This window comes from Ptychodera flava, chromosome 19, assembly GCF_041260155.1.
Source record: "Ptychodera flava strain L36383 chromosome 19, AS_Pfla_20210202, whole genome shotgun sequence".
Classification (NCBI taxonomy): domain Eukaryota; kingdom Metazoa; phylum Hemichordata; class Enteropneusta; family Ptychoderidae; genus Ptychodera; species Ptychodera flava.
This window is the reverse complement of record NC_091946.1, coordinates 27,376,336-27,400,934: the sequence shown is the minus strand read 5'-3', so window position 1 is coordinate 27,400,934 and position 24,599 is coordinate 27,376,336. Positions and strand designations below refer to the sequence as shown.

Here is a 24,599-nt window from a genome sequence, read left to right as displayed (position 1 = left end):
GGGCCCGGCTTTGATATATTAGGTTGAAGTATGTTTTAAGTCTCGTAATCACGACTTAGAGGTTTTGATTCTCCTAAATACGAGTCTATGATTGATTAAACATACATCTAACGAAAGAGTCATGATTACGAAATTTCGTGGAGGATATGTTGAGCTATATTGAGATTTGCAATCAAAGTTTGCCTCCGACAAGGTTCTAGTGAAAGAAAATTGTCCTCTAAAATTGTCTCCGAATTGTTGTGTGAATACAACAACTAAGGGCTTTGAGTACTTCTTGACATTTCCATTTGAAGATGAATAAAGGAACTGTTCGTGACGCAGTCAGTAGTTGTGAGTAGGGTTTACTGTCCTCTATAGGTCATCTTCAACTGGGTCGGCTCATCGACGGTGACTCGGACGAGACACACACACTATGGGGAAAGAGTGCGTGACTAGAGCGAGAAACTGACGCTTTCTCGCAATCGGTGAGAATCTGTTCTTATTCCCACCGCTGTTGGTGAGAAAATTTTAATCTCCACTGGAGATTGGTGAGAAATGCACTCCTTGGCGAGAATCAAGTGTGACAACAAATTCTCACCGGTGAGAATGGAAATTCTCACTAAGTACAGCGAGAATTGAAATTCACTGGCGAGAATCAGCAAGACTCGCTGTTCGGAGTCTTTATGATTCTCGCTAATGAACGGCGAGTCTTGATGATTCTCGCCCGTGAATTTCAATTCTCGCTGTACTTAGTGAGAATTTCAATTCTCACCGGTGAGAATTTATTCTCACACTTGATTCTCGCCAAGGAGTGCATTTCTCACCAATCTGCAGTGGAGATTAAAATTTTCTCACCGACAGCTGTGAGAATAAGAACAGATTCTCACAGATTGCGAGAAAGCGTCAGTTTCTCGCTCTAGTCACGCACTTTTTCCCTATAGTGACAGGTTACAATCAAGAGACCCGGTGAATGTTTACGGGAATGGTTACAAACTTTACATAAAAGGCTAGACTTGCCCCCAGTCGCTTGGCTTTTCTCGGTAGTGAGTTACTTACTGGCTGCTGTGTAGGCCAACACGTTAACCCCATGATCTATAAGCAACAACCTTTACGCTACAGTGTGCTAATAAAATCACATAAACAGCCAATGTCAACGATCACTAATATGAGAACCAGGGATTGACGACTGCCCCTTTAAGTCCGACCTGTTATGATGATTAAGTTTTTGACAAATGTTATGATATATTAAACCTATACTTTTTCAGTTCATACAATCTCTATACCAGTACAGTATTTTCTATAATCATTCTTGCCGTCAGCTGCAGTTTAAAGGGAACATGATTGGCACTAATTTGGGATAATTGGATTTTGATATCTTGCAAATTTCTCAAAGTGTTAGGTGCCATATAGCTGAATGTTGCAATATTACAAATTACTCATAAAAAAAACCAAGTGTGTAATATAAAAAGAAAAGCAGATGAGATAACATTTGTAGCTTAAATAGACATTACTTCATAATCCAATTATCCCAAATTAGTTCCAATCGTGTTAGGGACAAAGTCGGCCATTTTTCATGAATTTTGTTTGATGCGAGATACTACTTATATTGTTTGACATGTTGAAAGATACTAAATGAAAGCGTGACCATGCATATATTCGACCCCGGTTTTAGACACGATACATGAAACAATCGCGAAAATGAATTAATGGTCATGACCATCAGATACATGCACAGCAGTGTTGCTTTAGTATGCTTGTATACACTGTACAAGTTCTGTGGTTTGACTTTTAGTGCAGCAAAGCATAGTTTTGACAGCTTAATATTACAGTGACATATGTGTAGAGTTCTGAATAGAATGTTAGTGTCAGTTATTTTGTTCACAGTTCTGTTTTATGCAGCACTGTGTTATGCATTTTCGTCGTGATTTTTGCGGATTTTTTCATTGTATTTCCTCATGAGCAGAAAAAAAGGTTGACGCGGTGGGTCAGAATTGACGCGCGAGGATGAGAAACAAACTTATTTTTCTTGGCCTAATGGAATTTTCTACGAAAACAACATCGTGAAAGATTCTTGAAAAAGTCTTCAGTTTTCGAGATTCTAATGGTATCAGACACAAAAACGACGGCTCGTTTGAAACTTTGAAGCCTTGCAGATACAAAGGACTATGTTGAAACAAACCTCTAGTAACGATGAGTAATAAAAGATTTTGAAAACATGAAGCAATAGATGGAAAATTCCTCACCTGATACCAATTAGATCAAGATGTGTCACTCTGACAAGTGAACACTTATAATGGCACAAAATTAATAACAGAGGTAAAAACTTTTTGGTGTGAATAAAATGTCAGGTATGAGTGTGTGTACGAGGGAAAATTACCGATCTTGTCACAGGTACCAGTGTTCACAGATCTGTTTATAAATATTGTAGAGGTGTTCACAGTAACATGCTCTAATTTCCAGGCTGTAACACCCTAGTCTCGCCTTCCAGACATTGGTCGCTTCTTACTTACTTAATTGTAAAGTATGTGTACGTCGGAAGGGATGGGGCGTTGAGCGTCGGAGTTGCGAAGCGTCGCTCCTCGACATGTCCCTACCGCCAGTGGCGCACTTTATCTTGGCTGTTTTTGAATTGCGTCAGCGAAGCGAAGAGGTCAGGAAAGCGAAACCCGATAGGTATTAACACGCCACATGGTCATTCAATGTCACCATCTGCCAAAACATGCCATGTTACAAGAAAAGAGATACAACTGGTGCCTACAGGTTCGAAAAAGTGACGTCAGAGGGTATTTTTGTAGTTTTTGATTTATTGAAATTTGCCCAGTCACGTGAACATACGATTAGTGTCGTCTGCAGTTTTGAAACGACGGCGGGACGTTTAGGCTTTTATTCTCCTTTGAGAGTCGTGCATAGTTGGTAAATTTGCTGGGAGGTAAAACTGATGAAAAACCTACACCTTTTTGCTCAAACTTTCCTCGATGAAATTTCAACCATTCTTTTACCAAATCAAGAATTACAATCTCGGGGGGGGGGGGGGGATCGTGAAAATTTGGTAGCAGAGAAACAAGTTTACCAAATAGTACTCATAATTTAAATTAAAAATGGCCACCACCTGTGTTAACTCAATAGGAAATAGTGCTATTTTTGATTTTTGAAATACTAAGATGGTGAAAATTTTTCTTAACCCAAGAGCTTAAAATGAGCTCCCACAAATGGTAGATCAGAAAAGAGTTGGAAAAATTTTAGTCTAAATATCTGTACCTGAGGCACATTCTATCATAAGCATCTGTTCTGATGATGCCTTGATTAAAAATACTTTCAATTACATTAAAATATGCATATGGGTGGGTCTGTAGCAAATTAACCACAATATAATGTTATCACACAAACCTACAAAGCAAATATCACAGCGATAGGAAGTTACTAGTAGCTACAGTACTTAACTGTCATCATCAATGGTTTCCTACTTCACACCAGAAAGTGGCTAGATACTGATGCAGGTCATGGACTGGCATCTGATAAAAGTGTCTTTTTTATTATACACCTTTATTTCAAAGTTATACATATTCAAAGTGAACAAATTTATTACAGTTATGTAAATAATAGCTGTAATATACATACACAACCCTTTTAAACAAATCAGACTGTTTAGATATAATGAAATGAAAGCATAACACTAGTGTTGTATTCATGTTGAATTGCAACTGTGATGAAATATTAAATATGAAGATTATTTTTAAACACTGTCATCAAGCTCTGAGCTTTCCATTGACACATCATCATTAGTGTTAACCTTTACAAGTTTACCACATGTTAACTGTGACAGCAAAATAAGAAAGGTATCCGAGTCTTCCGAATGTGTTCTGCTCCGACTCGTTTGCAGAAAAGCGCTTATCATCAGCATGGTGAAGACTGGCATGAGAATAAAATACACACTAAAAATGATTATGGAAAAGAAAGTGGGTCCTATGATTGGATACTGTTCAAACAGCTCAAAGAGGTCAAACTCACCAAGCAAGAAACCTAACAGGGATTCTGATGCATGGAGAATATTATTGTATTCAGGGATCTTGCGTCCAAAAACCAGATAAGAAAACAGACAGAAAGTGAAAATAGTGTAACCTAGGATTATAGAATAGGAGATCAAGTGGGCTTTTGCTGCTTGAAAAGTTCTGTGAACTAGATAAATGCTGCTGTTGGTACGCAGAAGTTTTGCTAGCTTGATCGTTGCAACAAAAACAATCGACCCCGTTATGATATTGAGGACCTGGTGGGAAAACGCAACATTGTGGAAACTTGTGAATGACTGCTGGTTGGCTTTGTACCTAGCGATGGCATTGGTTGAGTTAGCAAGATGGTAAATGTAAACAGCTATGGCAGCAAGGGACAGTAGAACAACAAGTGTGTTAATCAGGTTCCAGATGTTGTAAAAATATTTTGACCTTTCATGGTAGACGCCAATCATCATGGTAAAGAGGAAATACATAGTTACCAGAACATACGCAATCTGACTCACAATTATATAAATATTTGTCATCAGCTCTTGCTTGTAGTACTTGGTAGTTACCATTTCATGGGAGAGGAGTACGCCGCCTATTGCAGGCAGTTCTATCAGATAAGTGATGACAGAAATAAGATCTGCATCACCGTTGTACACGGTCAACTCCACAAACAGTGCCCGGCTGTTAACATCTACCCAGGATGTATCGAAGACATCCTGAAGGACACGGCCAGCCTCCTGCAGTGTGGCCCCCAAGTCTGCAACGTATCCACCCCTTCCGTAGGCAGTTAACTGGCCCATAAAGAAACTGCCCTTAGCTTGACTGGGTGTTTGGTAATGCCACTTGCTGGATTCATTGAACGGCAAGGAAACACTGTGACTCCAAGAATCCGTGTATAACCGTCTATCTTCCTGGTCAGATGAGTATTTTACCTGGCAGTTTGCTATTTTTGACTTCAAAGACTTGTGTACTTTGCAAGAATCTGCAATACAATAATCCAAGCAAATAAAAAAATTTATGATTCAAAAAGAGACTTTGAATTTGCACTATAACAAAATATGCTTTTATGTGAGTCACTTTGAGTTTTTGTCACTTGAGCTGGTTATAGTCAATTACTTTTACTTCAAACAGCAAGTCAGCAACAATTGTGTTGGCTGGTGTCACAAGACTTGTTAACATAAAATTAATCTCAGACAAGCAGACTGCATGATTTATACTGATCTGATGGGACTACGTAGGTGCGTTTTCAAAAGCCAGCAAGAATTATAATCTTCAGTACTGCCAGATTTCTCTTTAAATATTCCACCTGTTCATCCCCAATTTTCTGTAAACGTGTCTACTATCACCCATTGATAACAATGAGGTTGGGCCAGACCATGGTGGTGAAATAAGTGTTAATGAATGTGTGCATTTTCAAGAAAGCACATACCGTACAGGTTGTTGTTAATAGCACAATTAAGCATACCGGTACAGTATGAAGGTTCTGGTAATATTTTGGCTGAAAGTGACAGAAAGTATGTTGAAGCTTCCATATGGATGACAAAGAAAATCGTTTGAACGAAATACATAAATCAAAGCTATTACCTTTAGCATACTGAAAAGCACAGCACTTTCCAAAATACAATTTACAAAGGTCAAAACGTAATCATTTATTTGCAACAGAATTTGAGGTTACATCTTCCTTGAAGACCTGCATTCAAATCATTCATTGATGCCATATATACATTATATGCCATTACTCTGCCAGATGGACAGATGGAATATTCTCCATCTGATGGACCGAGTAATATTCTATTTACCCTTGGAGTTTGTCTGTGTATTATGATACCCAAAGAAAACTTGATAACCTTTTCAGCTTTATATAAGAGAGAGACACTGCTTTGCTTATAAAAAAACAGGAATCTGATTTGTAAAATGAAAATTTATATCTAAAATAGCACCAATAATTCAGGATGAATCTGTAAAAGAATGATATTTTCAGCTTTTATAGCAGTATAATATTCCAAATCTCTTTGACAGAATACTCAGACATACATGGAATAACTCACCTGGTTTGATTCTGACTTGGCGTAACCTAATAGTGCCCATCAGTTCAATCAATCCATAGCCAGATTCAGCATAGATATCTTTCTGTATGTATGCTTCAGGTAACAGTGTGTCGTTTAACCAGCTGAATATATCAATGTACGATCCAATCTACATAGTTTTAGAGAAATTCACCAAATGTTGTTATCTCTATAACATGATGAACAGTGCTGGTATCATTACCGCAAATGATTACTACTTAGCCATTATCTTACCTAATTCATATTTCACCATCAGGTCAAGCTGGTTAAAGCTAGTGAAACACAACATGTCCCTATGGTACATGGTGCACTTTAACAAAGACTTGAAGATTTGAAGGTCCCTAAAAACAGAGATACTGTAACAGTGATGTGTACTGACAAAAGCTGCTGAATCAGACCAAGCCAAGTAGATGAAGATATTTAATACTATGATTTTCACTCAATAACACTTTTACTGACTTGGCAGAGGGGGAAGTGATACTGTCTGGCAGAAAAAGGGCCAATAGACAAAATAACAAAATTATTCCGCTGATTATTGTATGGTTTGCATGCATTCAACTAAAGATTTGGAACATGCTGGTATCAAAAAGACTTCTGGACGCCACAGAAAATAAATAGTTTCCACGTTAAAGTAAGTGATAGCCAAATTCACATCTATTCAAATTCAAAAAAGGACTAGGTGATATGAATAACCAAATTCAACATCAATAAGTCAAGTGATGTCTGAGTAGAAACCTGTGTGACCAAACATGCTTGTGAAATATATGCTGGATAGAAGATTTGTAAATCACCCTCTCGGGTATGTCATGATTGGAGCAATATTTGAACCACAAAATTCAAAGATCCTGCAACCCAATTTCAAAGATTTTAATGGCATAAATAATCCCACAATATATACTCAATAATGATAACAATTTTGTAAAATTGAACGAGAACCTCCAGCTCCAAACCTACGAGTGAAATTTCACAGTGATGGGACAAGCATTTTCAAAAGAGATGTTTTCACTGAGGAAAATTTCCCTAAAAAATACAATTGGGGTCATAGTTTGGAAACAAGCTGAATTTAAAACACTGTATGGCATCTAAAAAGTTAATCTTAAAAAGTTAATCTAAAGTGATCAGCCGAGCAGTGTCTGTGAGGAAATTGGGCAAAAAATTAAAAAAAATACAGCACACATCACTATGAAATCAACAAAACTACATAACCTGTAACCTACGGACCTATATTATACATGACAGATATCAAGGTCTTTTGTGATGCTGTGGACAGACATACATACAGGTAGCAGATACATAGTAATCCATAAAGGGCTTCTTATACCACATACCGTAAATTGGAAATTCATGTTGCTTGTTATCTGTGCCTATGGGCTTCCTTTTAGAATCATTCTTTGGGAGGGTTACTTTTCGTCCTTCATCGCTTTAAAGGTATATGTCACTTGTTCCAATTTTGCCACAGTTACCATGGAAAAAGAATATCTTACCAATCACAGATTTTAAGCTGGTGGCCGCTTTTTAAAAACAGCGCCCTCACATGGGCATTTTGAATACTAAGGAACGCCCCTTTGACCATATGTGGGTATATTTAGATTAGAGGTGACTGTATACCTTTCAGTCACACAGAATCTATGGATGATGTCATTAGTTTCTTGACTGCTGTGGTAAAGTGGGTACATGTAGTTCATAAAGAAAAGACCCACCTCATCAAAACCTTCAGCAAAGGTATTGTCCAAGGCATTATTCATATGAATAGCGTTGTGAGAGACCAGGTTGTAGGAGATGGTAGTTACTAGATAGAGCAGTACGAGGCTTCCGATCAGTTCCTTCACCAAAGCGCTCACTCTCTGCTGCCTTTCACGCTCTTTCAGAGCTTTACGTATGACTGAATTTGAGGGAGGATGGTACTGTGGTGCTTGTCTCATGAGGTCCGTTTTACTCCGGCGTTTCTTTATGTCCCCCTGGAGTAATGCAGAATCTCCTGAGAGAAGGATATGTACATTCCAATTGTGCAATGAGAAAGTGTGGCAGTTATTGACACATTCTTTCTGGATGTGAATTAACTTATTTCCTCAGAAGATAAGCCTGTATGTTCAATGTATTATTACCTGAACACAAAAATGTACTCTCTTTACAATTTTATGGGTAAATATGCAATACTAATATTTTAGTAAACATACAAATTGTTTGTGTGACTATAGAAGTTTGCATCATATTTAACAATACACAAAATTGAAACATGGGAAGGTTATATTACAATTCTATATATACATGTACATGTGACAGTGTTTCCATATTATCAGAAATTTCCTTAATGGACATTCATAGCGGGTCTATTATACATGTAGGTTGGCTGCTAAACTTTCAATTTCTGTATTATCAATCCAAGGACTGTTATGTTTTTGATAAATAGCTAATGAATTTTATTATACTGCAAAGGTCAACTTCAATATGTTATTATGCGAGTTATATTCTGTAAGAGTTAGTTTGGATCATGAGTGCATGGCTACACAGTAATAAATACATGTCAGTGTTCTCCCTGAATAAGGTAACAGGGGCGTGGCGCCCTCTTGTAAATTCCGAGCGCCCCCTTGCCAGAAATGAAAAAGATTTATTTTTTTGAAAAATAAAACAATAAAATGTACGGGAAAAAAAGTTGACAGTGATTTACAAGCAAAATGCGAGCGTGAGCGTCGATCCTGCAGACTGCAAACGTAATTCTCATCGATCTTGCAAATCTTGCGAGTTTGTGATGTCATCCGAGATCATAAGCCCATGTGCAACTCATCGAAGGCAGCCATATTTGCATGGCTCAGTCCGTAACGTTACGTTAGCCACATTAGGTAACCGACTTAGCTGAGTAAACATGGCAAGGAGCTTGAGGGTAACCAAGGACAGCAGAGTACACTGAAGTTTTTATAGGAGGTTAGAATTTCGTTTGTGTATTCCTTCCCAAAGCAAAACAACCTAATTTAGGCTCGGTCGGACGTGTATCAGGATGAGAACACGTGAGTGTTATGGTGATAATTTTGACATCGATGAATAAATGTATGTCTCTAGACTCGCTATGTTTTCGTTTACAAAAAATGTAATCTTCATTGAAATCCGTGAACTGTAATAAAAGTTATGGAACACTGTTTCAGATCTCTTTTCCTTTGAGTTTTTTATACGAAAAAAATCTGAAAAAATGCTCCCCAAGCCTGAGTTTATGGTCACCGTGATCATTTGACATCGATGAATAAATGTATGTCTCTCGCTATGTTTTCGTTTTCAAAAAAAATGTAATCTTCATAATTGAAATCAGTGAACTGTAATAAAAGTTATGAAACACTGTCTCAGATCTCCTTTCCTTTGAATTTTTTATACGAAAAAAATCTGAAAAAATACTCCCCAAGTGCCACCAAATAACACCATTTTAATCTCTGTTTTTCAAAAGCTCTAACGGCAGGAGGGGGGACACCCCCTCCTGACCTCCCCCCCGCCCACCGCTAAAGCGGTCGCTTGTGGTGCTTCGCACCACGTCTTCGCCCTCTTCTAAAAAATTCCTGGGGAGAACACTGCATGTAATAAGTGAGAGGCTCATGGTAATAATGTATGAAAAACTCTTGACATATCTGAAATCACGTCAGGATAATATGACTTAGTATTGAATAATAAAATGATAGTTACCATATTTTGACTTGTCCGCTTCAACTCCAACTTGATCATCAGATTTTCCAAACAAGGAGGAGAGAATCATGGCTAGAAGAACCACTTTGATTGGCTGAACACAGAAAACGCTCTGAAACAGAGATACTGCCATGGACACTAGCCAATCAATGGACTTCTGTCTGCCATACTTGAGGCCATACCAGAGGATGAAGAAAGCTGATCCAAGAGCTGTCAAGGTAACCAAGGTCCACCCAACATACAAAAACCACCACGGCAGGACCCCGACTTGTCTCTTGGTGATATAATTTCCTACAATGACTTTCCCTTTGTCGTAAAACTTGACTGACGAGTTCATGTACAATGTTTGCAGAGAAATCATCCTCTTCAGTTTCCATTTTGTCATTTCGTAGTCTAGCTTACTTTGAAATTCAGAAGGAGGAATATCTTCAAGGCGCTGCAGGGCTTCTGTCAGCTTTTCATACACCAGAACTTTGTGACCCTTTCGCACTAAACTTTGCAGGGCAGAGGATCGGCTATCAATGGATGAGATTCTGGTCACTGAGATATTTTCTACGTCGACTTCTGAGTTAACATCAGGGCTTAATCTCTCCGCTTTACCAACTTCATCCAAACTGTCGTCTTTTTGCTTCAGCTTGTCGTGCTGTCCACCTTCACTGGGCTTGTCTTCCCATCGTTGGCTGTGCAAGGACTGATGCTCTGTTGTCTGGCCCCGATCATTCCTGTCCATATTTGTAAGACAACTGCCGTCATCACTTCCACTACTATCTCCATCTTTGTTGTTTTTCCCCATTTCTGCCTGTTTAATTTTACCCTTACCAGCTGCACCCGTGCACAGGGTTTTAATGTCTCGAAGATGTTGATTCCAACTATCCCTAGACACTCTTGATCTCACATTCCTAAATATCTGCACGATAGCTATATTTATTGGCATTGTAATTAAACCACTCTCTATCCCAATTATAATTTCTGAGATGGTCATTCTGAAATGTCCGAAGTCAATTTCTTCCTCAGTGGGGTCAATGGTCACGCCGTAAAACATCAAACCAGTTAACATCGTACAGAACAACAAGGACAGACAACAGGAAACTCGCTGGAGACAGGTAAACTGACTTTGGGCAGGCCTTGAGAAAACGCTGAACCACAAGTGCCCGTCTCGAAAATCTGTAACTGTTTTGGTCACAAAAAGGTGCTGAAATGAGGACAGCTCTTCAGGGGTTGCGACTAAGAACACTCTGTCTATAGATCCTGACTGCATTGAAATCCATGACTTGCAAAGGAAGTACCACTGCATGCCTGTCTCTAGACTTTGTACCACCACACGACTAACAAACCTGTGTTGCGAAACAGAAAGGATTTCACATGCATGTATCATCTTATATGAAATGATATTGTCTGCAGTGCAGCATCAAAGAAAGCTATAATTACAACACACTGCACTTTGGACGGGACTTATCGAAAGGATACTGTTTGAAATACAAGGAAAAATCAAAATTACTCTAGATCTGTTACTGTACTAATGGCAATGTTTTATTTGAAAGTCATGAATATTCATAATTATGTGAGTCACATTTTAAGATTCTACATATAATCATCGGGTCATTTTCCACATATTAGTATCTAAACTGGTCACAGTTGATGTAGGGTTATCTTTGAGTCATGAGCTCAATGACAAATTTGGTGCACACACAGTATGCAAAGGTTGACAAAGTGATTACAAGTGGCCCTCAAGTGTACCTCCAGCACACACTGGGGTCCGAACATTGACTTTGTGTAAAATAGTGCATAAGATGTGCGTGCACTGATTTGTTAAGTAGATACTACCGAAAATTTGAAGAAACATTCCTCACCAATCTGGACTTGTTCCATAATTGTCATGCCAGAGCCTTATGGATGTCAAGTTTCCCAGGTACCTGTCCGTTCTCAGGATGAAGCTGTCAATATTACCCCTATGTAAGACTTTCCTATCAGCATCAGCTGGGTTCAAAACATGGCTCTCACTCTCTCCCCATGTTCCACAGAGGGTTAGAGTAACAGTGGCTGTGGTCCCTGCCCCTTGACGAAAACCAGTGAACACAGTCACTTGGTAAGATACCCTGGCTAATGGATCACTGTCATTCAGAACAATTACTTCTTTCTATAATAGAATGGAAAAGATTTTGTTTATATTTTGTAAAGCACCTCTGATTCCATACCCTTGTGATTTCTCGAGATGAGAACATATACATGTATATACAAAATATACAGTATCTCTCTTTCAATTTTCTAACTGCACTTTATTTGACATTTGAATGAGGCCAACTACAATCCTTCAATTTGGACAAGATGGTTCTGACTTTACATAATTTTTTTTTGTTGGGGGGGGGGGAGAGAATACAGGAGTGAGAAATATTTAAAAAGGAGGCCAAAAATCCATAAATGAAAACAGCCTGAACAAATCTACATGTGTTATTTTTTTCTAATAACTTGTCCGTAATATGTCAAAGCAGATTTCAAGTAGATTTTACAAGACATTAAATTGGAAAATGCAACAGAATTATTGAACATATGCTTCTGGTTTACCAAAATGATGGGATAGGTATTTCCACTTCACAACATGTTGTGTTTCATGATGAAGGGAAAAATTTAAAGAGTCTTTGATGTTGGAGGTTGGAAATATTATTACACGACAACATTATTGTTGACTTTTGACTGAGGACTTGCATTGGTGAACATCCAAACACATGGTGAACACATTTTTTAAATTTGGAGTTTCCAAACAAAGCTAAGTTATCACTTACCTTTACAGCATTCCTCTTGTCTTTCCTGAAGGCAAGAAATGCACAGACGAGGTACAAAGAAAATATCGACGCAAGCGTTGCCAGCATGATGGGATTATCGGCAATATTAAGGAACAACTTAATGTCTTCTGCAAAGTCTATTCCATAGGGAGCAACAAACAGGTCAGCTCCGTAGAAGCTCAAATGGTTACATTCACACTTGACAGCACTGATCGTAGAATCTGATGCCACCTGTAATGAGATAATTGCAATGTCATGATCGAAGATTTGGGAAGGCATCTACCAAATACTACCGGTACAACTCTCTCATCAATTTTCTTGAACTTCACACATACATTTCACACTTAATAGGCGCTTGCAAAGAAATCACCATCAACCATATAATCACCTACAGTAAGATCTGATTTTCACATCATCCTTAAAATGAAGTCTAAAAGCTGACAAATTACTACTATGACAAAATTAGTTTTTGGATATAATATATTATGTAACATTAAAGCAGTGTTTGATCTAGAGTGCGCCATTGCGCATTTTGCGCAAAAAAATCAGCTATGGCGCTATTTTCACAGGCCATGGCGCCATTTCGGGCGCAATATTCCAAGACCGGCGCCTGGTAGTTTGTTTCTGCCAGGCCACTACGTTTTACGCCCATGCTCTACGACAACACGAGGATTTACCGTAACGTGGTATATATTCAATCACGACATTTTGCGACAATGACGTAAGTTGGGATGACGTCTTTGACGGGACATGTGCAGAAGGCCATGCGTAGCTATGCCAGCAGTACAATGCCAGCGGTACGATGGTTACTATGCTGTGGCTATATCTGTAAAGCCGTCGGGTTGTCTCCTCACCGTGCACCCACGCCCGACGATGAAGGAGGTACATCGATGGAAGTGTCAGAAACTGGCACGCAGACCGATGCTACCGGTTCGCAACACAACCGCACCCCACAGGTGAATACAATTTTGGGAATTTTACCGTTGACTTCGATATGTAAGGCTACCATATGTTAGCTGTAGTACAGTAGCTCGAGGTTTTGCCTGGGTATTTGGGTCAGTATTTGCCGTCCGACCCAAATACCTACGCAAAACCTCGAGCTACTGTACTGCAGCTACCATATGTAAGCTTAGACTGTAGTACGTTATGATCAAATAGCAAGCAATGCTTATACGGTATAACTATTTTACATGATGGAGTGGCCGGGACTGGTATTCAGTGCATGGTGTCGTGGACGCTAATTTCTGACATTTCTTGGGGTGATCAAAATATCCGAGTGGTAGGGAATGGTTATGTTTGTAAACTGGCTGCGACAGTGCGAGTTTCCGAGGACAAGTCACTTGTTTATTTATTCGTTTGGCAGTGATTCGCGTACCAGCGTGGTAGCCACGCGGGGTTTCCAGTCGTAAAAAACGGTTTAGATATTTCATATTTCTGTAATCAAACAAATAGAGAAGAGAGTGAGTGTTTTTGTCTCAGTTTAATTTTTCTCTAGTATACGTAAATCTAGTATTTTACAGGTTTGATAATTTATTTTTTTCAACTTATTTACGTGAACCCCCAAATTTTATTTTAGTACTTTACTCTAAACTTGAAATTTTGAAGAAATATAAGATAAAGGACACACTCTCAAATCTAAGTTTATTATTTCTCTGGATACCAAAATCTAGTATTTAACATTTTTAATAGTTTATTTTTTTAATTTATTTACCCCCTCTTTTTATTTTATTCCTTTACTCTTTACTTAAAATTGATTCAGAAATGGTACATGTTAGGGTGAAATTTTTATTAAAATCAGATTTGGCATTTCAGTGTTTACAGCTCAATAAAAAAATCATATTTTCTTCTCTCAGGTGAAGTCGCTGTCACAATGGCACTGGTTGTACTATGGACATGATGAATGGTAGCTGATGGTACATGTCTGCAATAAAACATATGCATAATCATCAGTATTGAGTTGAGAAACTGGTCAAAATTTGAAAAAAACGAATAAAAGTGTGTTATTAAATGTTGACTCACCTGTACGTCTGTCTTTTTGTAGAGATCCTTCTTGTGGGTGAACTGCCAGTCACTGCAGTAACTTCATATTATTTGATGTAGCTGTCACTTTTAATAGGCTGCTTTCAGTGTTTTTATTCTGAGTATCAAAATGTTTTTTTGTAATTCTTAAAAAATCAAGTTTGTCAACAAAGTCTGTATATCCACTCTCTTTCTAGCAGTGATATTGTTTACAATTGAATCTAAATTAAGTTGTGAACAATAAGGGTTTACTTTACAACTAAAACGTGAATAACTAAAACGTAGTTGACAAACTGAATGCTAGTGAAATAACTTCAAACTCAATAGAAAACTGCCGTTGTTGGATGACACACAGAAAGAAAAATATCAACAGTTACAGCTACTGCACCTTTTTGTCAATTCCTTTAGCACAGTGGAATCTGTCTTTGCAAATGTTGCCTGGCAACCCAATCTGTCCGTTATTAGCCTTTTAAAAACAATTAATTGCAATTTTAATCTGATTAATAATTCTGGGGGACCACTTTTTATCCGCTGGTTGGGATCAACAAGGGCCCTCTTTAAAAATTGCAAGGGGCCCAGCATGGCCCCCTTTTTTTGCCAATGGCCCCTTTTTTTCAAGGGAGTGGGCCCACGATGGCCCCTATTTTTGAAGTCCTAGATCAAACACTGTTAAAGGGACATTATTTCAATCTTTTGACCTTTTTTCACCAATATTGTTGCAAACGAGCAGTTCAACCTATTGAAAGATATGTCTAGAAAACAGTAGACCATGGACAACTTCCATCCTGTTTGCCTACACTGTACAGAAAAACCTCAGGTCAGGGGTTTAAGCAGGGCTGGTGTCAACCCAAGAGTTGGCAAGCGTTGATCTGCGATCAGACCACAGTGCTACCTTTGTAAGCATCTGCGTGTCAAAAAAAAACACACAAAGTGAAAGGTCGAAAGCGCAGTGTTGCAGGTTGGGGATTCCCTACAACTGATGCCGTTTGCTCCAGTTACATTTTGATAGTCAGCTTTTCATGAAGACCTTGACGACCAAGCCTGTTCTTAGATATACCATTCTTTGCTGCAACAGAGCACATTTTGTAACGGGCACTTCAAATGCCCACAAGTAGACTTGGTTCAAGTCGGTGAATTTTAAAAAATAGAATCATTTATAATTATAATAGTTTCTCTTGTGTCATTCCTATTTCGTACAAACCTATCCGGAATATGGCAGCTCACGCCAGGTTTTCCCAGCGATTGAATGCGTCACGTTTGAGTCTGCGCAGTAGTGAGTTAGTTTCTGCCGGATTCACCGACTTGGACTTCTTGCAAAGTACAGGCGGTGAGACGGACTGTGTACACAGTGACGTGGAGCAAATACAAAATGATTGACAGCCCCCGCCGTTATTCTGGCCAATAAGAAGAACGCATGCTAAAAACCTCTGCATACATTATATACAAAGTTTGTTGTCATCTCCGTGCAAAGCTAGACATCGAGTGCGTTTTATATCTGGGCGAATAATGGCATCAAGTTCGTACATCAACCGCGTTTTACAACTGATCGGTCGACCATCGCTATCATGCGAGATTACCAAAGAAAGCTTGTTGAGAGTTACATGGAGGGAAAAGATGTGTTCGTCTGCGCACCAACCGGCAGTGGAAAATCACTGACATACGAAGTCGCCCCACATTGTTTTGATTTCCATCGCTTTGGGCACGTAAGAGAACAGGCTACAACTGTAAGGACGGTGTCTTTTCAGTCCTTGAATAACCGGCGACGATTTTCGCATTTTGCAACATGGGCCCCACAAACAACACAGATATTTTCACGCGTTTTCGGTGATACAACAGAGGTCGTGCTGACTTTTGTGGGAGTGATCGCACTCGACATTTTGTCAACAACGCCATATGAGTTTTATGCACGTCTCGTTTGGGTCAATTGGTAACTCTTCCCAATGTGTAAAATTTAGTGATGTCATCTTATGAATAATATATGAGTACAGAAAACGTCATCTCATGAATAATTTATAGCAACGCAGATCGTGCAAGAAAGCCAAGTCTGTGATTCCGGGTGAAACTCCGCTGTATATCGTTCACTCTACTCATCGCGTTCACCCTATACTCATCGCGTCCACTCACGCGCGCGTTTCACATGAAAGCAAACTACAAATCATTGTGTTCACTCCACTCAAACATTCACAATCACAGACTTGAACCAAGTCTAATGCCCACAAGCTGCAACAGTCATGAAGCTGACGACAGGGCCTCATGGCAGATTTTTTTTGTCTCGTTTGGATAAACAGGATAACTCCGCTGTCACAGAATAAAGGTGTATGTACCGGTACATGTAATGTGGCAATATGTTGCAATTTACTGCTGCAGATGCAAATATTTCCAGATAAAGCAGCTATGATTCACTATACATCATAATATGTGCTTTTGGTGATAGTTTTTAACTTGATAATTTGCAAAGCTGTAATCAGCCAAAACCTGACAGCATTCAATGGCCAAGTGCAAAACATAGGTATACATACTGGCTTTAAAAGGCCAGTAGCTGAACTTCAGATGATTTCTTTGCTTTCAATGTCAACTACTGTTTAGCTACTCATATTGAGATACACAGTATTCAATGTGTCAACTCAGCTTGTACAAGTGTAGACTGCATTATCACTGTTGACAAGTGAATTCTGGTCCAGACAAAAATTAAAACTTAAACAATACCAGTACATTTCACTCATATAGACACTGTGTTGTCAAGCTAAACAGGTAGATGCATCAATATGCTTTTGGGAGATGAGCAAGACTCTACAGTTAGCAATAACAACTAAACCGGTGAAAATAAATCACCAAAAGTTTCAGTGGCTTGCCCTTCAATGTTCAAAATGAAGAATCAAAGTGGTTCTGCAATCAGGTTACATGTACTTACCCAACAGCCTTCTGTTAGCCACATTTCTTGTGTTTCATTCCAGTAGCGACACACTGCACTGTAAATTGAAATGCTCACATTCACAGTTTTTTCTTCGGACATCACCTTGTCCTCATCTTCAGGAATTCCAATCCCAAGCACGTATCTCCCATGTTCATGTCTCTCGCCTGGCTGCAAAATCCATGTGTACTCTAAATTTGTTGAGGTACTAGCATTCCAATCATCAGAGTCGGTATAATTAACATCTCGAGGGAATCTGACATGGAAATCGTAATCCCTCTGGCTTGGCTCAGCTTCATAGCTCAGATATATTTCGTGGTTTCCCACAGTCGAATCATGAGAATGGACTTCAAAGAACAGGGCAGCCTCTGGGTCATCCATGGAGACATTCATAAAAGTCAAGTTGGCAGAGTTCACCATGGTGTCAATAGTGTCTGGGGTGAAGGAACTGCCACTTCTGTGAGGGAGCAACATTTTGACGGGCTCTGTGAGATTGGTCACCGCAATACCAGCTCCATCCTTGGTGAACTCCAGACGACTTACTGTTGAAGTTACCTGAGAGGAATTCTTGCTCCAATGAAATGGATTATTCTTGAAATGCTGCACCTACAGAAAGAAAAAATATTGATTTATTTATTTACATTGTGTTGAATGAGCCTTGAATTTAGAGTTCTGTTCAAGATACATGTAAATAGCTCTCATACAATATTTCAAGGTGTCACAGCCCATGAATGACTACATGTCTACCTTTTTAGCAATTTGTAGGCTATCGCAGTGAATTGTTGAGTAGACTCTCTTACGTGCACATATTATACCTTTACTTGATTATTGACAGCAAAGCTTAACTTGATTATGAAGCAGTACTATTCAAAAAACAGCTACAACAAAGGCTGCATGTCCTTCACTGCCATTACTGTACCACAATATTGCTGAACAACTGTTTATTGTAACCTCCATATATGCCCTATAGTATACAAAATACCACCAAATTACACTGGCCGAACATAGGAAATTATGAACATGTCAAAAAGCGTGATTGATAATGAAGATATATCTACCTTTGTGTCAACAACAGTATCAAACATTGTCTCTACATCAAATGAGTGGAACATCTTATCAGATGGAGGCAACTGAATTTTAATGTTGTTGCCACTAGACAGCGTCGTTCCTCCAATGTCAAGCATTTCCTGTCTACTTAACAGCATTGACATGCTGTGTGATTCCATGACGCTGGCCTTCTCTCCTGGGACTTTGTTGACCAGGATGGCATCCATCACATCGTTTAACGTCTCAAAGACATTACTGGATACATTGCGATCCTGAAACAGGAAAAGTAAAATGATTTGTGCATCTTCAGTATCTCAAGGTCTGGATTCTTGTGCCACCAGAACCAAGCTCAGAAGGGAGCAACAATTGTGATGCATCTGTTTGACAATTCAAGGAATTAATTTAAATTATATTTTACTGTAGTGTAAATTGGGATGGGTTTCAGGGTGTGAGCAGGATGGTCCTAGGATGAAGCTACCTCGATGGGTCCACTACTGTGGTCTTTGACTTTCCAGAATTAATGAAGACCAAAATGGTCTCCAAGACATAGTAAGAAACAGTGCGTGTCTGTCTGTATTAATACTAGTATGTGGTAAACAATTTTTGTTAACATGGAGGATAAAACATTTTTCATGCATTTTGATTACATTACATTTCCAGAGCCAGACAACTTTCAATTTGTAATACTTTCAGTGCTTCCTTTATTCTCATGAAAATACTTTTGAAGTAAGTAACTGCCATTTATAACATTCTGTTTCCAAACATCAATGTCCAATGCAGTCAAAGCTTGATGTGCCCTATGCAATTTAAGCAACCAACTGACTATGGTTAAATTGATGATAACTGTCTGGTATTGTTGACAAAGCCCTGGTACTGAGTACAAAATGTTCCTACCTTCTGGGCATGATCGTCAACATCAGAATCTGAGCCAAGAGTGGTGTTTTCCTTGGCTTTCAAATACATGGCATCCAGAACGTGATCAACAGCTGCAACCATTGACGATGATGTTTGCTCAATGGTTTCAGAACTTACGCCCTGCACTGACTGATCCTTCAAGAAATGTGCCATTGTTTTCAAGGCTGTTGAAGCCAACGTCTTTAAAGAAGAAGGCAAACACGTTAATATAGTAACAATATACAATATACAAGAATAGTAATAGTTTGAAAACGTTTTCTCATCATGTTCAAATAATGGTTTTACTCCAGAATAAACAGGATATGCAGCGTTCTACAGACTTAGAACGCCCAAAATATTGTGCATTGGCAGCACAAAAAAAGGTTAAACCAACGTGTATGAGCGTGTATGGCTATACATGTATGTCCATGCGAGCTTGAACACAGGGGTTTGTTTGTACCATGGTCCATTTGAATTCCAGGTTTATAACCTTGCCAGCGATCTATTGATCAAATGCATTGAAAGTACCAGTATATGTCATTGTCATTTTGGCCCATCAACCAAAGCTATCACAGTTATGTAAAGGCCATACCTGTGCGTCAACACTGACTTCAGATTCTTCCTGGGTAATTTGTGATATTGCAGCCGACTGCTGTTGTATTCCATCCAAGCTTTTCACTTCTTCTGTGGCCAAACTGCTAAGGATAGCCTCTCTGATCTGGAGAAAGAAGAGAGTTAAACACATTACAAAGTTTTGCAGATGAATTTTGAATCTAAAAACCATCAATGAAAAGCTGGAGTTGAATCAATACTTACCGGTACACCTCAAGAAAAAATATTTATACCTTAACAGTTAGGGTTAAAGACTTAAAACTTGACAAAATGCCTTCCACTTATCTAGTATTGGATTGATGATAGTAGAGTGAAATTGAATAAATTTACTGTTAGGACTGGTAAATACATGTACAGTCATTATATTATATATTGCGGACCCTGTACCCTCTGCAGACTTCAAATCATGCGGCAAATCAGTGAAATGATATTTGACCACTGACCTGGACCCTTTGATTTAACTTGTGTTCCTGCTCGTCATCATGCAACTCATTGGATATGGGTGTTTGGTCTCCTGTCACATCTGAACCGTGATGGTGTTCAGTGTGGGCTTCCTTCCTGGCCTCCGTGTTCAGAAGGGACGTCACAGTCCCAATAAACTGCAGCACTGACTGTGAGTCTCCTGTTTCAAGCAGTTTATCCAATTCTGAATCTGATCCGGTTGTCAGTGACAGCACAGTGTCTTCCACACTCATGTCAGAAGAAACTTCTTTTGGATTGACCTATGGTAAGAAGTGTCATCACATGTTGATCACATGACCTATGATAACAAGTCATCGTTGACACAGTCCCAACTTGTTAATGGGTACTTTGATTACAGGTCCTAAGAGAGGATAGAGTCCTCTTCATTAGGTCTGTGATAAAAATACTTTTGAATAAATTCGCTTGATACATGCCTGAGTTATGGTTCAGGACATGAAAAAATCGTAATAAAATGGCCACACGGCGGCCATATTGGATCGTATCACAAAACAATCAATGTGCATATGTATGGCATAGGTTAATGTCCTTGTACCAACTGAATAAAATCAGTTGAAATATGCCTGAGTTATGGCTTTGTACATGGAAATATCATAACAAAATGGCAGCACAGCAGCCATATTGGATCGTCTCACAAAACAAATGAACCTGCATATGTACCGGTATGACATTGGTCAATCTCCTTGTACCAACTTTGAATAAATTCGCTTGATACATGTCTGAGTTATGGTTCCGGACATGAAAAAAACGTAACAAAATGGCCACACTGTGGCCGTATTGGATCGTATCACAGAGCAAATCAATGTACATATGTATGGCATAGGTTAATGTCCTTGTACCAACTTTGAATAAAATCAGTTGAAATATGCCTGAGTTATGGCTTTGTACATGGAAATATCATAACAAAATGGCAGCACAGATATTGGATCGTCTCACAAAACAAATGAACCTGCATATGTACCGGTATGACATTGGTCAATCTCCTTGTACCAACTTTGAATAAATTCGCTTGATACATGTCTGAGTTATGGTTCCGGACATGAAAAAAACGTAACAAAATGGCCACACTGTGGCCGTATTGGATCGTATCACAGAACAAATCAATGTACATGTGTATGACATAGGTCAATGTCCTTGTACCAACTTTGAATGAAATCGGTTGATACATGCCTGAGTTACGGCTCTGTACATGAAAAAATTCTAATAAAATGGCCGCCTGGCAGCCATATTGAATTGTATCACAAAACAAATAGACATGCATCTGTATGACATATGAAGTAATCCTTGTATCAAGTTTGAATGAAATTGCTCCAGGCATCTCTGAGATATCTGCGTGAACGGACGCACGCACGGACACACGCACGGACATGACGAAACCTATAAGTCCCCCCGAACGGTGTCCGTGGGGACTAAAGAGTTACATCACATACTGACCAAATGCTCCAGATCTTTCATTATGTTAATTTCTAAGTGCTATAATTCTGTTCACAATATAACTTAATTCCCATCAATTTTATAATCTTTAAGCTTTTCCATTTTTAGTTCAGGAAACGGGAGAAACAACCTAGCACAATGTTTGTGAATGTGCTTGCTATGAATAAAACTGGTTCAGTCATGCCTGAGTTCTGTCTCAAGACAGTCTGATGGATGCCCCGACTGAAAACTAATTACTGCAGTACATGGGGGACTCTGAGAAACACACATTTGCAAGTAACAGACCTGAAACTATTTCAATCTTGTTCTGGAGATCATTCTGAACTAAAATTTATGAAACTCTGTAGATTACCGTTCCTTCAAGTGAATGCACAGATTCATAACCGTTCAACACAATCATGGTTTAGCAACAGAGGTCTGTCAAAATCCCCCATATCCCTTGTATTAATTGCTGATGTTGGTTGTATACTTACAGTAACATTGACATGGGCATACGCTCCAGCGCCATTCGAATCAAACACATTTACATGAATCCCTAAAAGATAATTCTGGCTTGCCATGCCCAATGGAAGCAGCAAGTCAGAGGCCATACTGTCAAGTCCATAATAAAGCAAGGTGCCTGCAAGAAATATTTGTGATTCAAAGAGATCGAAAAAATATTGTCAGTATGTAATTACACACTTCGGCATCTATGATACTATGATAATAAGTGTCAGATGTGAATGCTGATAGAAGGAACATATCAATTAACACAGTTAATATCCATTTTAGTTAGTAATTCACAAGAGAATGAATATCAAAATTTATCTCCCTGATGAAATCTATTACTTGAAAGCATAATTATGCAAATAATCAGATATTGCCAGAAACTTTGATCTACAAAGTAGATCTTGGAAAATTCCAAATATTATATTCAGTTTGCAATATTTTAAAAATTGAGTACATACATGTACTGGTAACTGAGTTTAATATATTTAGTGTCATTTTTAATTTTTAGATTTTCAGATTTTCAGATACTTAGATTTTTAGATTTTGTGACACTGCGATGGAAAACTGCAACATCCAGTGTTAAATAACTTTAACACAGTAAATAGTCATGCATGATTCTTCAGTATTGCATTACCTGCTCTGGAAAGGCCTTCAGAATCAGGGGCGATATGTTCTTCTCCAGTTACAGCTCTGAACTCGTACTTTAGGGGTGTGTTGACATCTGAGAAACCGGTGCAACTGATTGTGAACTTCGTTTGCAGGACAACGCCTTCAGTTGGACTTGTAAGGCACCTGCCAAGACTTGGTGGCTCATTTACTGTGAAAGTGTACTCAGCATATGCGACTGCACCACTCCAACTTACAACTGCCAAAATTCAAACAAAATAGATCTGTGAAATTTCGTCATAATTTAACTCGATGAAGTCATCACTGGAAACTTACAAACCAAATGTCATTGTTATTGGAATCACAGTTTCAGAAAAGAGTGATTGAAAAGAGACACGCAAAATATCCAAAAAAAAATTCTCTAAAATTTTACTTGTGAAAGTTTTCAGTAAATTTTACAACCCTTGGTAAAAATAATCCTAAAAAGTTGCATATCAACTTTTAAAGCTGTCAGACCAGTGGTATCAGAGATGTTTCACCTAAAATCCACTCACAAAATTTGCTAATGCAAATTATCCCATGGTTTGTAGAAATCTCAGTTTGGGAATCCTCAGTTTCTTGTACACTATGGTAAATATGAAAGTTTTCTGATCAGAGTTATATCACTAATTACAAAGTTCATAAAATATGCAAATGAACCCCCACAATTAACTTCACACTACCTAATGCCTCTCAACACAGTCAGGTATCTGTCGGATCAATATCTGTAGCAGATTTCATCAAATTTGGTGCAGTTATTTCATAGTTATATGACTTATTAGAAAGCTTCACTGAATAAGCAAATAAGCTATTTATTAACTTGACACTGCCAAATACTTCTCAGTACAATTAGATATCTATCTGATCAATATTAGTAGCACATATCATCAAATTTGGTGTAGGAATTTCGAGTTACTAGTATATCACTTATTATAAAGCTTCATTAAATATGCAAATGAGAAGATAATTGATATGACACTCACAGTATCATCATAATGTTCTGAGATTGTCATCTGTGAAGTTTCATGAAATTCTGTGCAGTATTTCTTGAAATATGTCAACACTGTCATTACTGTCTTAATAGGAAACTATTATATGAAAAATAATGACATTTCATCACCTCATTCATATCTAATTAAACCATACAAACCAAAATCTCATCAGTTCTTGCTATGAGCATATGGTACCTCTCTACCAAATCTGACTTGAATCTGTTCATGTGTTTTTGAGTTATTGTGTAAACAGACAGACAGAAAGACACACACACACACACACACACACACACACACACACACACACACACACACTCACACACTGACAGATATCACTATGACATTAGCTCACGTGTGAACTCATGAGCTAATAATACCAAGGAACTGAGGCAGTGTTGCCATTTTCAAAGAGAATCAAGCAAACAGCATGTCTTATAATCTTTACGAAAATAATATCCATGTAGGCCCATCTACAGCTTAAATTTTAGAACCAAAAATTTACCTTGATGTTAATGGTTTTTAGCCTAGACTTGAGAAATTGTACCTCCTACTTTTTCTTAACAAGTGATTAACTTTCTATATCAATA

The 24,599-nt window shown here is 38.4% G+C and overlaps 1 protein-coding gene across 5 annotated transcripts in view; it reads right to left on the bottom strand.

Moving 5' to 3' along the window:
* Positions 1-3,490: 3,490 nt before the first annotated feature.
* Positions 3,491-24,599, bottom strand: part of LOC139119128 (polycystin-1-like protein 2) — a 49,792-nt gene continuing 28,683 nt past the window's right edge. For 4 of the 5 annotated variants that reach the window (XM_070682776.1, XM_070682780.1, XM_070682778.1 and 1 more), the window contains 13 exons: positions 23,010-23,240; positions 22,360-22,505; positions 20,416-20,694; positions 19,953-20,078; positions 19,361-19,561; positions 18,478-18,738; positions 17,420-18,025; positions 12,490-12,720; positions 11,560-11,846; positions 9,710-11,043; positions 7,744-8,021; positions 6,026-6,173; positions 3,491-4,959 (listed from right to left, as the gene is read on the bottom strand). In XM_070682776.1, coding sequence (XP_070538877.1) covers positions 3,713-4,959; positions 6,026-6,173; positions 7,744-8,021; positions 9,710-11,043; positions 11,560-11,846; positions 12,490-12,720; positions 17,420-18,025; positions 18,478-18,738; positions 19,361-19,561; positions 19,953-20,078; positions 20,416-20,694; positions 22,360-22,505; positions 23,010-23,240 — 5,375 coding nt within the window. In that variant the 3' untranslated portion in view covers positions 3,491-3,712. Of the gene's footprint in view, positions 4,960-6,025; positions 6,174-7,743; positions 8,022-9,709; positions 11,044-11,559; positions 11,847-12,489; positions 12,721-17,419; positions 18,026-18,477; positions 18,739-19,360; positions 19,562-19,952; positions 20,079-20,415; positions 20,695-22,359; positions 22,506-23,009; positions 23,241-24,599 lie in introns of those variants that run through there. The other variant, XM_070682781.1, reaches the window with a different exon arrangement.